The following is a 16,829-nucleotide window of genomic DNA, read 5'->3' on the forward strand; positions in this document are numbered from 1 at the left end:
AAGCTGAGGTGCAGATGGACCAGGATGTCTGCTTCAGAATTTGCCCAAGCATTCTCCAAAGCCAGCAGAGCTGAACAATAATCATGGAGTACAGGAGATCAGATACACATGAAGGCCTCTAATCTTAAGCATCTTACTCTTTAACCTTGCCCTGCTTCAAGAGGTTACGCTCTCATGACAGCATGAAGAACATAGTAACAGAAGTAGTAAAAACCATGAATTCAAGTCACAAAGTCAGTTTCTCCATTTCTCCTCAGCACAAATACCCTCATATTTTCATAACAGTATTACAGTTGTATACATAAAGTGTTGCAGTTACATAAACTCACAGAAACTAAAAGAAACAAAAACTATTTTCACTTGTGTACTTGGGTTCTTTGCGAATCAGCATTTTAAGGCCTAACCAAATCTAACTTTGAAAGAATCAAGCTACAGTATATTCTGCAAGTCAAGCTCTCCTTGTGTTATACTGTTCTTCCTGCTTCAGATGTAACACAGCTTTTTACACTTACATGCAAAGTTTAATTCTAGAATGAGTGTATCTTCAGTTTATTATGCCATTCCCAGAACATCAGTATTTTCAATCATCATTTCATGTCATAAGTCAGGGATTTGTATGCAGCAACTCCAGTCCATTTAATTAAGAAGAATTTTTTTTTCTTTGTAGCTAACCATGCATTTTCATACAAAAATTAAAAAAAAATATAGTTTTGAACTTTTGTACTACTCAGATCAAAAGCTATTTCACCATAAAGTGCAGACATAGTAGAAAAACAAACTTCAAACAAGAGGAATGAAGGCATCAAATAAAGCTTGATGGACAATGAATGTTTCATGAAAATCAGTGTCCAAAGATGCAAATAAAAACAGATCAACCCTATACCAGATTTTTAAAAAAAGTTAATGAGAGCTTTTAGAACTGGGGAACAAAATATTAAAATTAAATCTAAATTTAAATTAAATCTAAATTTAAGAAATTAAATTTAAAAATATCTGACTGTATCGGACAGAAAGATACAAGAACAGCAAGTTTTTCTTAAACCCTTGATACCCAGTCTTCATTTTTGCTTCCAGGAATGGCCAACAGCATATGCTCAAGTAAATGCAGATTACAAAAGCAGGGCAGGAATGCTGCAATAGTTCCCTCCTACCAGTATTCAGCCATCTGTGGCTAACGCTCTTCCTGTGCAGAGACTGTTCCTCCAGGTTTGACAACCCTTGTTAAATTCTCACTTAATCACTTTTCAAATAATTTTAACTTTTGGGAGGAATGCAATTACAAGCTGCAGGAAAGAATATTTTTTTTTGCTTTACTTAAATAAGCTGGGTTCTTTACAAGCCCTCTGTATCTGCATTATGAGAAATTACAAGGAATTACTCTCTCTTCATGTCTACGCCACTTAGAATTTTACAAACTTCACAATTTTTTTTTCCCTTCAGGGAACAACAAGCACAGTCTGCTTGATCACCTCTGCAAGACATTCTACACTTTCAATCATCTTTGCTGACTTCTGCATCAAGAAGGCAGCAGAGAGCAAAACTGCAAATGGAACATGAGGTATCTTTTTATAAAGCAGCATAACAGCTTCATTTTTTCCCTCTATTGTTTTCATGTTTGTCTTTTTTACAAAGGAATAATATTTTGATGGAATCAGTCACAGTAATTCAATGCCATTCATCCTCTTGAGAGATGTTAAGTCCTATTAAGAGCCCATGTTTGTGCACCCACAGTTCTGACCAGTTTCCTCCTCCTCCATATAGGTCAGCTGGCATTTAGCAGCACCCAAACAGTGCCCTTTGATCAAGGAGTGGGTCAGTACAGCATAAGTGCTGCCTTTGGCAGGTTGTTTTCACTGTTAAGTATTTTCCTTAACTAACCCTTGTAACCTCCCCACTCACCCCCAAACACCACAAACCTCTCCAGAACTGAACTATCTCTTTGTAGGGAAAACAGATTATGTAATCCTTAAGAGCTCAGAACATTCAGGAGCCTTGGGTGAGCAACCTGGTTGAGGCTCACCGTTAAGCTATACTACCTTACACTTATCTATACACTCCATGACTCTGCCCTGCACAGCTGGGATGGTAGGTTCCTCCTCAGAAAGGTCTACACTGATTCCACACTCACCACAGCACACACATCCATTCTGTTCTCCATAAGCTTTATTCTTTGCTACGGGTCAGACTTGCCAGGCTGAAGCTCTCAAGATTTCTTCATCCCTCATATCCTTGGCACTTTTTAAAAAAAAAAAAAACAAAACCAACTGCTGGCTCTAGTCACATTTAACACCTCCCATTCCTTTGTTAGCAACTAATGAAATTTAAATCTTACATGTTCTATTAAACAATCCAACAACTTCAGATTTGAGGCACTTTAAAAACTCCTAATCCTAGCAAGTTAATAGGAGCTTTAGTTTAGACTTCAAATTGAATTTTTTTTCCCAAGTCATTAATTTTAATTCCTCTATAGGGAACTTCCTCAGCTTCCACAAACAGTAAAAAGCTAAGTTTTCATCTTCTTCAGTACCTTTCTAATCCCCAAATAACTTTGTGATACTGTTATCACTTACAAGCAATATGGATTATGGGTGTGTTTTCTCTGCTATTAGCTCATACTGGCTTTATCACAAAGATTTGAGGAGCTTTTATCAATAGCTGATATGCACTAACTGTTAACAAAACAGGTGACAAACAATCAGCTCTAAGATTTGGCTCCTCTTTCTGATCCCTCCATCTTGTGTTGGCCTTTTTGACATTAAAAAAACAGTCTTTAATAAGTTTTTTCATTACTGCTATAAAGCTTACTTTGAGACTATGTTTGAGCATACAGTGATGGGACTGCTCACAGTTACAGGTGAGCTCTTCAATTGCTGCATCTTAAACCAATTCCTGGGTACTACTCAAGAAGGACACAAGAGCTGCTCAGTACATCTTAACTCAGTGTTACCTGTCAATGCAGTTGAATTTATTTACCTACCATGACTAAGCTTTCTGTCAAGCACAGCAAATTAAACATTCCTACCTTCATAATTAATGCTATGGAATTAAGAATGTTCCACAAATTATCCCTTTCTGGGATTCCTTAGGCATTCCTGGCCTAAGACAGCACCCTCATTTTAAAACCACTGATACTTTCTCAGCTGACTATTTTTAAAGACTTCTGGCATTCATATATAAGCAAGCAAACATTCCTTTTTGACAGCGTTACCTACTGATGAAACTATTTCTTGAGACTTCTGTTATTTTCTACTGTGCTCTATTTGACTTTTGCTTGGTTGGTGACAAATGAAGACTGAAATAAATGTTTTATTAATGCTTTGCATTTATTCTGGCAAAGACAGGCTGCTGCAGAACAAGGCTGTCATTATGTTTCTCAGTCTTGTTTCTGGATCATTTGGCAGTATGAACAAAGCTACATGTCCCCTCTTCACACAGCCCACCTCTTCAGTAGACTTTGTCATGTAACATGATGCTTTGAACATTCCTTTTTCTTTTCCTTTTTTTCAGCAGTAAGCACACGTGCAAAGCAGTGATAATGCATCCTTATTTCATACTTTTTTTGAATATAGCCAGCTACCCCAAACTGCTATCATATACAATTTTCACAGATTACCCAAGGCAATAAAAGTAATTACACCTCTGCTGTGCCCTCCATAAACACAAGTATACAATATATTAAATAGTTGTAATATACATACAGAACAGACTCATGGAATAAAAGAAATCCTGGAATAAATGATTATTCTATGCCAGTAACCTGAGCATCTTCATCTCAAAACAGGCATTTATTTTGACTGCTAGAATATTTTTAAAATAAAACCCAGATTTAAAGCTGATCAAACTATGGGTAGTAACCCTTCCTACATGCTGCAAAAAGGGAAGGCTTTTAAATTTTCCTCCTGACAACACGGACAATCATTTGCTGTAACATTTTCAATATGTATAAGCTCTGTTTCTCTTCTGTAAAATGACCAGAACCATGATTTGTTGAAAACAAGATAGAACCAAGGACAGTAAGGTCTTGTGTGGTGTCAAGGTTTATGAATCGAATTAAAAGATCCCTTCATAATATGGGGAAAATCTACATTTTATTTTTAACCTTGCTGTAGATATTTGAGTGCAATTATTTTTTTCCCTTTTGGAAATGGGTAGTTTAAATAGTAATTTAAAAGTTGAAGATTACTAAGCTTTATTTCAGACTAAATAGAAGGTAATTTTAAGCCCATGATACCGAGAGAAATTGCAACAAAATCCCCAAACAAACCCCCAACACACTCCCATTAAGTAGCCTGCTCACTACAGTAACTTCAAAAGCAACAAAACACATGACACTGCAAGACTCTTATCCGTTTCAGACACTAAAACTTTAGAAGGTCACATGTAAGTCTGTACATGAATTATACTACTGGTAACCTTCTAATTAAAAGAGCACTAAACCATTTCCCTCCTACTGTAGCTCTAAATTATAAGAAAATCATTATTTTTTCCAGCCACAAGATGACAGCCAGAAGATTACAATTTAATGATTGTTTACAAAATTCACAATTCATATTTGATAGTGGAAACAAAAAAGGATAACAATAAAGTATGGACTTAAGTTTATTTTGATGTCTGTGGTATGCCCCCCAAAAAGGTTACAACCATATCAAGATGGTAATTTTCACCCAAACAAAAATATGAACTTGTATCAGAAAGCTCCAACTTTATATCAGAAGTCCTGACGTGAGCTCTTTTAAACAAAGCATTCAAGGTGACCATACTGTTACCAAAGTCCTGATTTCTTCATTAAGTGCTGATATAGAAAGCAGGTCAGACTAAGATATTTAAGTAACATAAGAAATAAAAATATGAGTATTATTGAAAGCTCCAGTGTGACTGCCTTCAGTACAACATACATACATTCATTATTAATACAATTAAATCTTAATTTTCCATGTTCTTTACATTTATTTACAATTTATTTTTCATCCAGTAATGTTTTTTAGAATTCCAGACTGCATAAATTAAGATAATTATTCATATGACAAGTATTCTTCCTTTTCTCAGATGCCCATAAGGCAGCAAGTAGAAGGCTACATAAAAGGCCATCATTACACATTAACTCTACTCAAGTATTACTAACCCTAACTCATGTTACCAGCCATGCTACAAGAAAGTGCTTCTTTTACCACTGCTTACCAAACTGTGAAGAATTTTAGGCATCAGTTCCATATTTACTGGATCCACTGCATCCATAGTTCTAAATACAGTATTATGAAAAAATGTATTCGCATTGACTATGCAAATTCTTTTTATTTAACAATACAGGTAAATTTACAGTTCCTTAACAACGTGTCCTAAAGTGCTCCTAAAGACAAGTAGGAAAGGCACAAGATCAGTGAAGGAGAAAGAATAAGTAATTACTGTTAAATAAAAACTGTTACAAACTACAGCAGTCAGTCAAAGAAATTGCCACCTGCCTCAAGCTCATCACTGAAAGGCCTAGAGAGCAATCAAGCAGACAGCAGCTTCAGCTTTCATGTGATAAGAAGGTGAACAAGGAAAGAATGGTCCAAGTGCTGCCTTTCCTTCAATACAAAAGGATGTTAAGAATTTGAACATGGATTTTGTTCTGAGCAAGACTCTGGGATGGAGGTCAAACTTAGGTGCAGAGAGGAAAAAGAGCCAAGATACAAACCTGAAGCTTCTCCAAACATCACTAACTACCACAGACTATATATCCCACAGTGTTAGGTACAATTTGAAAGAAGCAAACTATTTCTCTTTACAGCAAAATTTCTAAGCTTTTAACATCTATTTATATGCACAATCACATAAAATCAGGTTTCAGGTCTTAAATCACAAGTGGAGAACATCCAAGTGTCTCATTTTGATGCAGGTGAAGAAATTTTTAATCACACTTCTCAGACACTTAGTTTTTATCCAGCTTTCAAACTTCCATGCAAAAGCAACTGCTCTATTCTTGCAATTTTACTTAAGGTCATAAAGCTCTGTCTCCATTTCAGAACAATGGAAACAAAGGTTAATTTATTCCTATCCACTTTCCTACACTCCACACAAGACCCATGCCAATATTCTTGAACACATCACAGTCCATCAGCCAAATTAAGCAAGCCAAATTAAGACTCTGCCTTTTCCAGCTTTCCTGAGCTGCAGAAAGAACTCTGACTTTATGTTGGCTGCTGCACTCTCAGTCCAGGTAACAGTACCACCCAGATCTTTATACACACTGTTAACACCTGCAAGGTCACTTCCCAGGCATGCAGCAGTGTGTCAGTTTTACATACAACAGAACTACACCTTTGCAAAAAATACCTTCACTTGGAAGGGCATTCCCCTTATTCTTACAACCTGCATTAAAATGTACAATGCTCTGTGCAAGTACATCTGCATCAATTCATAGAACAGTTTGAAAACTAAAATATGATGGGCAGCTACCAAAGAAATCATACCAGTGGTACACTTATTTTTAATTTACAGATTTGAAGCTCTGAAAGTCTACCTCATACTATTCAACTGGACAGCTTAAACTATAGTACAAAATGCTGTATAAGATCTTCAGTAAACCTCAACAGTTTTATAACAATTTCAAAGCCTAAAAATATCTCCTCCCTCATTTCTCTCAAACTGCAAAGCTGCACATTTCAATGTGAAGGATATTGGTCATTCAAACCAACTGCAGTGCAAATTGACACCTGGGGGTTACTTCAAGTGAAATAAAAAAAGGAGTAAAACACTCCTGGATCCAGCACTGGCTAAAATATCTTCCTGTAAAATATTTACCAACCTAATTACACTTTTATTTTTAACTGAAAAGTAGGAATAACATAACAAACCCTGTTGAGATTATTAGAACAGCAAGTGCTAAAGACAGTATGTGCAGAACTGCTGTTATTAATGGATAATTTTCTTGAAATTTATCTCCCTCCGTGTTTGAGTAGACAAAAAAAGAGAGCCTGAATAAACCCATTTATCTGAAGGGCAAGTAACTTCAATTCTGTTTAAAATCTAATTTTTCTCACATAAGAAATACATGAAATGAGAAAAAAACCTGAAGAGCACTGAACGGCAGACATAAACCATTTGAACAAAAACAAATAATAAACAGCATAACATCAATAACTATGCAATCTTGTACCACATGAGTATATATGATACAGTACCAGAAACAGAGTGGCAGTGGGAAAAAAAAAAATCAAACCTTCTGAAAGTCATAAAAAAAAAAAAAGTCCAAAGCAATCATGCCCTAAATGTCCTATTAAAAGATACCTTTGGTTTTGGAAAAATGTAGCTATGCTATTAAACTGTTTATACAATTCTAAATAAAAAGTGTGGACTTCAGAAAAAAACCCCATCCATGCATGACAAAAGAGCTCTAAGTTGTGTAAGGTACAGAGTTAGTACAACATCCACATTCCCTATCCCAGCTTTTAAGCTATTCTTGACCACAGCACCATAACAAGAGCTCAGCCTCCTCAAGACTTCAAATTCTTTAAAAGTTCATGCCTCCCAACTAAAATCTCATAATCTACTAATACACTTAAAACTTCAAATTAAAGAAAACCAGCAAACACTACCAAATCCAGAAACCCCTGAAGAAACCCAAGCAAAATCTCCAACACCAAGAATACCTAAAAGATAAGACCAAGGGTGGATAGAAAGAAGCAACATGAAAAACAGGGTGGGGAAAAATACCAAACCAAATTAATCAACCAAAAATCACAAAGTAACCCCTCACACCAAAATTCATTAGTATTTATCAATGCAAATGAAATGTTATCGACCATTTTTCTACCAGTTTGGCAATTTTTACTTCTAATCATTTGAAGCTAAGAACTGAAGAACATAAGAGTTACAGAAGACTAATAAGTGGTGAAAATGCCTTATAATCTACCCCCAAATTTTAAAACTGGTAGATAACCTGCCTTTTTTTGAAAACTATTTTAAAATCTTTCTCAAATCCTTACTGATTGCCAATTTTGTTCTCACTGACATATGTATCAGTCACTCCAGTACTTTGCCTGGAATCAACATTAAGCCAATACACCAGTAATTACCTAGGTCATCCTTGTAACCATGCTGGCACAGTAGCAGATGTCCTCCAGTCCTTTGGAATTTTCTCAGCACCCCAAGATTGATTAGAAATCAATAAGGGAATTGTGCCAGGTATTTCAAACTCTTGGGGCTTGACAGACCTATTTTTAGTGTCTCTCTGCATTTATACTGAAAATGGAAAGCATCATATAACAAGTATCATCTACCTTATCCCTCAAAAGGGATTTTTTTATCACTCCCCTGCATTCCATTACAGAGTCTATAAATTATGAGCTGGGTGGTAGCGTTTGGTAGGTTTGGGGTTTTGTGTTTTCTTCATTTCTGGTTACCACATTAAGTGCTTTTCATAGAAACACCAGCTACTATTTGTCCAATTATCCTTGTACAATATTCTCTTTCTATAAAATCCTACAGAAGCATTTTAAGCTCTCCCTGGTTGTTTGGGGACCTCTTGTATGTGATTTTTCTAAAAGGTCTGTTTTGCCTAGGTATAACTTACAGTTTCTTCTACTATGTACTTACAGGAAAGAACTACAGGCTAACTGAACTATGTCTCTATGCATCTGACTAGCACAGCTACTACACACTACTTCTGTCTTTTAAACACACACAGTAAAGGTCTGCCTCCTTTACAGATAAAAATTATCAAACTTCTTACTCAGCTGTACTTCCACAATATTTCCCTCCTTCCTTGAAATCTGCAGAGCTGTTTCCCAAGTCCCTTCAGCCTATAAAGCTCAACTGGCAGTAGCTGTCTTTCACAGACCAGAATATTTTCTCCCTGCAAACCATCAATTTACACATCACACAGGAAAGCTTTCCAGCTGGATACAGAAAACCCAAAACTCTTTTCCCCTGCCTATTCGAGTCACTGATCTACCACTAGCTGTTGCAGAATAGAGTAAGAGTCATGGGCAAGTTTGCAGGTCTTGCTTCCCAAGCTCCTGGCAGCATTCATTTAAAGTACAAACTAATCAGCAACCTGATAAAAGTATGTTTAAAAATTAAACCCCCAAACTGACAGCTAGGTGTCCCCTCAAAAAGACAAGCTTTACTCATCTTTGAAAGTCCATGATTTCACCTAGGATGTTTGCCAAGAACAGGAGAGACTGACTAGAACACCAATGGTTGATGCCTCCCTCTTTAAAAACACCCATAAACACCAAAATCCTTCCTGACAACTGCACAAGTTTACATATTTAGAAAATCTTATCAAAATGCTATCTCCATACTGACTGCTTTCTGAAGGATTCTAGAAGAAGTCTGGAATGTACAACTGATGTCAACAGTTTTTTTTTTCATTTGTATATGAAGAAGACACATAAGAACAGGCACAGTTGTCATCCTGAATGAATGACACAGTGGTTAGCTGGAAACAAGAACCAAGAGGAAAAGGAAAATATTACGATCACAACAGTTATACACTAGAGAATGGTATAAGAAGAGAAATCAACTAGACCAAAGCCCCACAAGACAGTACAAGTAGTTCTTTTGAGAAACAGATGCATTCTGGTCACAAGGCAACAACTTCTCATTTTAAGCTTCAAAATTCTAATTAAGGCTCTAAAATATGCAGCAGAGTACAGGTATTTAAAAGCTGTGTCACAAAGATATGTTGAAGTCTTTCAAGATCAAATTTTAAAAGATAGTGAAAATCAATGTTCAAAGTTGCAAAATATTAAAGGCTTTAAGTGAATACATATTTCAGGATAAAGTCAAAGTTACCTAAAAGAAATACCATTTTTAGTTTCCAAGACAAAACCCAAGTATTTGATATTCACTCTCCATTAACATTTTTCTGACCTAGATAAAATCCACCATGTTTTCTAGAAAAGTGTTTTTACATATATCCTGCCAACCACCCCTTTCTCAAAAGAGATTAAATCTCATCAGCACAGTGTGATTAATTCAGAGTGGTGAATTATATAATTAAGTCACTCTGCACAGCCAAGATCTGATAACATCTGAAACAACAGAGTAGCTAAACACACACAACTTTCCTTAAATTAGCCCCATAAACTCTACATAAACAGCACTTTACATATCAAATGTTGAAGGCAACCTGGAAAACAGTTTATAGGGCCAATTAATCCTTACTGTTACCAAGCCAAGTTTTAAATCTTTGCAAAAGTAGACGAGATTTTAACCACACTGAAAGTGCTAGTTAAAGTCCAAGCTCAGTAAAGCAAGCAAAAGGATGGAAGGGCAGCTGCAATTTTCAGGGGTTTTGGTTTTTTAAAAAACCCACATCCATCTTGGTCTTTACTAACATGAAATCTCCATTTATCCTTCTTGCTTACAAACAAGTGTTTCAGAAGGACAGTTACAACCAGAAAAATTTTTTTTGTGGACAATAGTGACTTGTAAATTGTGAAAATAAATGCCTATTGCACATGAAGACAACACAGAATATTGCAACACTAATCTCTTTGTATCCAGCAAAGAAAAAACTCAAAAAATTCTGACCTTCAGTTTCTACAAAAGGACAACTAGTTTTCATGAAAAAAAGAAGGTAGCCTACCAAGAACAGCACTATCCAAAATACAGACAGGAATGCACCTTTAACTGTTTATTATAGTGTAGGAAGGTATTTTCCAATGCACCCAGAGTTCCCTACACATATACAATATCCATTAACCACACTCATTCTCATGTATCATGATTGCTTGTATATGCAAAGGACACAAGATGAAACTAGGAAAGGTAAAAAGGGAGACAGAAAAACTTAAGTAGATGAGATGTCATTTGCAGACCTGCACAGATAAGGACAGATGAACCTTCACACCTCTAGGTTAGTTCTGCTCCAAGCATTATCTGTTTCCAGAGAAACTAAGTGTTTATCTATAGCCCACTGCTCCATCATCCCACACACACACATAAAGGCAGCACAAACTGAACAGAGATGCCACTTTCACATTGCATGAGATCTACATCATTCAGCAGGATCCTTGCATGACAGACTGAAATAAACAATACAAGGAGCACTAAAGAACCTTCTAGAACTAAATTTTGGCCCTCTTCAGTTGGTAGCTCCAGAACTCCAGGCAGCATATGCATAATTTTCTTTAAAGTACATACTAGGGACATATCTGTATCATTTTATATCACTTGTGGCTTGGAGTTTTATGGAAGAGTTGCTTGACTCCTGATTTGCAGTTGAACTAGCAGAACTTATACAAGGAGGGCATTCTGGTGTGCCCAGCTTAGTGCTCTGAAACCACTTTTCAGGCAGACAAATCCACGCTCCAGATTTTGACATGAAGCACTGACAATTTTTTTTCAGTCTATTAAAAATTTTATGTTCAGATGAAGATTTTTTTCCTCCAAGACCTTTCACTGTTTATGCAAACACAGTATTTTTACAGTAAGGTTTCCTAGACTGTGGCATAGTCGAAAAGCAATACAGAAACAGCAGTGGAGGTAACTCAGTGGAAAAGGAGCTTCTAAATCCAATAATCCTTCTGACAGCTTGCTGGCTCATGCCTTCTACAAGTGGACAATTTCAAGGATAAACTCATTCCTTATACAGATAAGAGTTGTTGCTATGAAAGTAAACAATACAAAGCTCTAAATTAACTCTACTTCATTAGGTGACTAAAGAAATCTTGTGTTTTCCACAAAGAGAGAGAAACCTCTCAGTAAGGACAAAGTTAAATTAAGCTCAACTGTTCTGTATAAACCCAGACATAACCTGGTGAATCATCAAATACAGGATGCTACAAGTATCAAGGCTTAATTTCATCCCTGTTAAAAAACTAAGGGACATCTATAATTCAGGTAGTGTTACTTCATTAATATTTTGCTTTCTTATCTTCAAATCACTGGAAAAATGGACATACTAGAAGGACCTCATCTTAACACCTGTTCAGAGGTCAAACTGCCACAGTCTGGAATGTTGCAAGGTTTCACTCCCTAAGACTCACAAATTAAAAATAGATTATGTATAATCTTAATGGAATGCAACAGATTTATAAGAAAATATATGGGGATTAAAAATGACAAAGGGAGGGCATTAAAGATTCTTAAAATCCTGCTTGTTAAATTCAATCTAAAAAGCAGAGCTACTATTAGTTTGTCTGTTGTACAGGGATACTGATCTTTTTTTATCAAATACTTCAATAGCAGATAATTTTACACGAATAATATAAAACAATGTAAATAGTGGCTTTAGAGAATGGAATAAAAAGCCTGAATTAGTAACAACTACTAGTTAGAATATCTGACCTATTATTAGCAGTAAATAAAAAGCAACATCTTACTACAGTCATGCAGCTGGAAAAAAAGTCTTAATGGAGCACACATAACTTCAGTGACAACTAATCAAATATTCACACTGAAAAAAAAGATGTTGATTTGGAAGACATGGAAGTACTGCCATGATTTTTAAAAGCTACTCTTTATTTAACTACCATTTAAAAAAATCCAGTAAAACCGTAAAGTTTGACTTGGCCAGACTTAGCACCAAATTAAATTCAACTCTAAATTACAATTTTACTAATGTTTTATCATTAATGCATTAATGTTGCTGCTCTTCAAAATCAAGCAGTAAGAAGTCTGTACTTCTTGCTTAAGGTGGCAAAGAAGCATCCAGCTGTAGTCTGAACAGATGAGGAGCTAAAGGGACAGAACACAATACATGCATCCTATTTCAAACACTGCTACAAAAATCATAGCTCAGCTTTAATGGCTAACTGTACTCTGTGTGAAACATGGATGATATGTACCTTTCTCCAAAAATTTTTTTACAGATGGACATGAGCACTACTCTACTCAGGAGTTACATATTGCCACTTCTGATCATGCACAAAACCAGACAATGGACCATGCTAAATTTACAATCACCAACTGTATTTTGTTGTGCTGCAACCAAAAAAAAATCAAGAAGTCTCTACAGTAGTTAGAGGCTTTTCTACAGAAAAATACCATGCCTGATATTTTTCAAGCTCATGAAGCCCCTGTATATACGTAAGGTAGTACACACATCCTTCCATTTCTTCTTTCCTGCCTTAATGATTTTTATACCCACATCACATTGTTTTCCTGTTTAAGCCCCAATCAGGTCCACAGGAGAAGGATTCAATGAAGCTGTAGGATAGAAACCACTGGGATGTGTGTTGAGGGTCTCCTCAAACAAATCAATTTACATGATACAAGAGGCAGACTGTACAGTAGTGAGGGCTTGCTTTATATAATCTGTGGAACACAATGGACCATACTTGGAGGGATCTGGATGATACTTAACATAAATCAGGCTACTGAAATAAAGTATGGCAGAAACACAAGATGAATATCAGTGTCTAATTCTATGGATGACATACAGACTCGATAGAAATTCAGTTTAACAATAAAAAAAACATTTCTCTGTTTTATTTGTAACTTGAATGCACAGTCTGAAGTCAACAGAAGGGCCAAAGGGTTATCAATTTAATTTCATCTGTATAAATCATAAGATGATTGTTAACCACTCTAGTGATATATGAAAAATGTAATAAAATCTTGTTTCACATTGATTTTAATTAAGAAGAAATAAATAGCTGAAGTATGGTTATTTCTGCCCCTCCCTTTGTCAGGATCTTTCATAGACAAAGAAATCAAGAAAAGGAAGGAGTCTTTTTTATAAAAAAAAGTAAGCACTAACATACAAATTAATAGAATGACAAGGGAACAACATCAAATTACTTACACTCTTTTTTAAAACAAGCAAGTTTCAATTTAACATTATCTCGTCAAACAAATCCATTTAATCAGACATTACTGTACAAAATCAAGATAATTATCTCCAAAACAGAAACAATTACACTAGAAAGGGAGGGACATAATCCATTTAACGTATTACTTAAATGAAACAGGTTTTTCTCTACAAGTCTTTCAGTAAGTATGTCAGTATTTTGCCACATAGGCTCAAGGCCCGCCTGTGCTCATCATGTCAGAATCGTGAAGCCCAAGTTGTCCTTTTAAGCTGCCTGTAATTGGATGCCTACATGTGCTTTGTACTATCCAGCACCGGTACTTCCCTGACGCCTCCAGACGAGGCGGCGCTGACACAGCTGCACTACAAACCCAACACCCCTCCTTCGGCCCGAAGTAAACGCTCCCACATACTGGGAATCCAACAACATGGGGGTTGGACTAGATGATCTCCAGAGGTCCCTTCCAACCCTAACAACTCCGTGGTTCTGTTATCCGTGGCCGCTCCAGCTCTGCCATGCATGAAGGAAGCTCTCTTCCCCATCAGCTGTTTCTCCACCAGGAACGACTCGCCTAAGGCTCTCCCTCGCACATCTCCCGGACCATCCTCTCCCTCTGCAGCCCTCCCGGCTCCTAAGAGCCACCAGCTCCAGACATGGCCCGATGTCATTGTCTCTCGCTCTCCACCACCCCCTCTTCCTCACCCGTCCCTCCGCCCTCACCGCTGCCTGTCACCTGCTCCCTCCCCGCCGGCCGTCTGCTTCCAGGTCAGCTCAGCTCAGCTCCGTGTCTGCCTATTCATCCTGCGAGCGGGGAGGAGGAGGAGGAGGAGGGAAGGAGGAGGAGGAGGAGAAGAGCCCGGCGGGCGCCGCAGCGCCCTCGCCGCTGCTGTCAGCACGGGGCCGCTCCCGGCGAGGGGCGATGCTCGCCCGCAGCCCAGGCGCCCACACCTCCGGGGGGCTGTGCTGCACGACCCAAACCTGTGCCAGGGCTCAGCCCGCAACCGCACCGCCCCCGGCCCTTCCCTGCCGGGAAGTCCCTCTGCCTCGTTCCCTCAGAAACCGCACAGCCCCCCCGCAACACAAACACACACAGGCAAAGCGGGCCCCGAAGCGCACCCCGACCTCTGGCCGCCCCTTCCCTTCCCTGCCCGCCCGGGCTGCGCCTCACCTAGTGCCACCTCGCAGGCTTTGCGCAGCTGGGAGTGATGCGCCTTCTTCACCTCCTTGTCGGCCAGGATCTTCTCCAGGGCCCGGGTCAGAAACATGTTTTTCGTCTTCTTCCCTTCATACATGGGCGCGATCGAGCCGTGAGAGGAGGAGGAGGAAGGTGGAGCGGGGAAGTGAGAGCGGGGCACTGGCCTCTCCCACCGGGAGCGCTGCCAGGGGCCGCGGCGGCCGCGGGGGAAGGGCTCCCTCGCAGGGCGTCCCGACACCCGCTCGACGGCTCCCCCGGGGGAGGCTGGGGTGGGCCCGGGCGGCGCCGACAGCCAACCCCCGCGGCTGAGGGAAGACGAAGCCTTCTCCTCCCTTCTCCTCCCGCCCCCGATGCGTGTGTGCGCGGACGGTGCCCGTCAGTCCCCGAGCCGCCCCCGGCCCGCGCCCGCCTCCATCAGCACCGGCGGCGGCGGCCGCAGCAACAACCTGCCCTCGCCATGTTGGAAGGAAGCGACGTCAGGGCCGCAGCCGGAGCGGGAGGAAGCGGCGGCCGTGTCCCGGGAGGCAGGGCGGGCGGAGGGAAGCGGGAGGGCGGGGGGCAGGCGCCTTCTGCCCGCCCCGCGGCCGCGCTACAGGTGGAGCGGAGCCGCGGGAGGCAGTGAAGAGGGACACACGGAGATGGCCGCTGCCACCTGGGAGCTGGATGAGGAGGAGGGGCAGGACTTCCCTTCCGGGCCACCAGCGCTGGGAGGTGGAGGAGGAGACGGAGGAGGAGGAAGGCTCTCCCGGGCTGCGCCACCTGCTCCTAAAGGAGGGGCTTCGCCGGGGCTGGGGGATCTCCCTGGGAGAGGAGCTGCCCTCCTTCCACGGCCGTCGCCTTCCCTGACGAGAAACGCCCGGGGCTCCGGCTCACGGGGAGCGAGGGGAGAGCAGCCCCCGGCACCCAGGGAGAAAGGACGGGAGAAGCGCTTTGGGGCGTGGGAGGTGTGCGGGCTCCCCGGGGCAGTTCCTCAGCCCCTCCCCGCCTGGTCCTGTAGCCCTGCCCGCTTACACCTGCGGGTTCGCGGGGTGCCCTTCCTCTATCGCCTGCATCCTCTAACCAAAGCGCTGTCATCCCGCGCTGTTCTTCCCACTGCACGTGCACCAGGAGCATAGAGCACTGAAAAAAGTAAAAAAAAGCTCAGGTGGACCCTGCCTAACTGGTAAGCGGCAAAAACATAACAGGACCACCTTTTGCACTCAGGGGTACTAGTAGACTAGTATTTAGAAGTCCAATTCGGCGCTAACTGAAAGGTCTGGTTTAGAAAAATTTTACCTGGTTAAAAAAGAAATCTTAGAAATTAATCTGGAAATGAAAGAGCAGAAGTTCTAGATGTACCTTTCGAGCAGAGTGGGACAAGGCTATAGCATCAGTGTGCAGGAAGCAGGGATGGTTGTGGAAACCAGGGAGCACCTCTGACCTCTGAGGACAGAGCCAGCACACCGCAAAGAGGTTATCCCAGCAGCCTTTTCAGTCTGTTCTCCATTCCTGTGGGTCTCATGTATCAGTCAGGAACACAACCTTTGGAAGTTAATCCTGACACCTTCTTCATGGAGCATTCAGCAAACCTTCTCAGTCTTTTCTTTATTCCTGTGGTCCTGCTATATCAGTCAGGAACACAACCTTTGTGCTCCTCACAAGACTTTCCTCATGGGACATTTAAGAGAGTTTGCCCAGGCTGCCATGCCCGTGTGCTAAGGCCTTGTAAGGAATTTATTTGAGCACCTGTTTCCTTATGTACAACAGAGCCATTGTAGCTGCATTAGTAAAGGTACAGTGCTGTCAGCTCCCCAGTGCAGAGGCAGCTAATGCTGCCCAGGTTGCTTAACCCAGTTTCCCAAATGAGAAATTATGTGTGCCAAAGTGACTTGATGCCTTACGGGTACCTC

The 16,829-nt window shown here is 40.2% G+C and overlaps 1 protein-coding gene across 1 annotated transcript in view; it reads right to left on the reverse strand.

Annotated features, from left to right (window-relative positions):
- ARFGEF1 (ARF guanine nucleotide exchange factor 1) overlaps positions 1–15,506 on the reverse strand; it is an 85,030-nt gene extending 69,524 nt beyond the window's left edge. The window contains exon 1 of the mRNA XM_071420539.1: positions 14,914–15,506. Coding sequence (XP_071276640.1) covers positions 14,914–15,037 — 124 coding nt within the window. The 5' untranslated portion in view covers positions 15,038–15,506. The remainder of the gene's footprint in view (positions 1–14,913) is intronic.
- Positions 15,507–16,829: the final 1,323 nt, after the last annotated feature.

The sequence above is a fragment of the Agelaius tricolor genome, unplaced genomic scaffold (genome assembly GCF_023055355.1).
Source record: "Agelaius tricolor isolate 1412-34295 unplaced genomic scaffold, bAgeTri1.0.p SCAF_2, whole genome shotgun sequence".
NCBI classification, from domain to species: Eukaryota; Metazoa; Chordata; class Aves; order Passeriformes; family Icteridae; genus Agelaius; species Agelaius tricolor.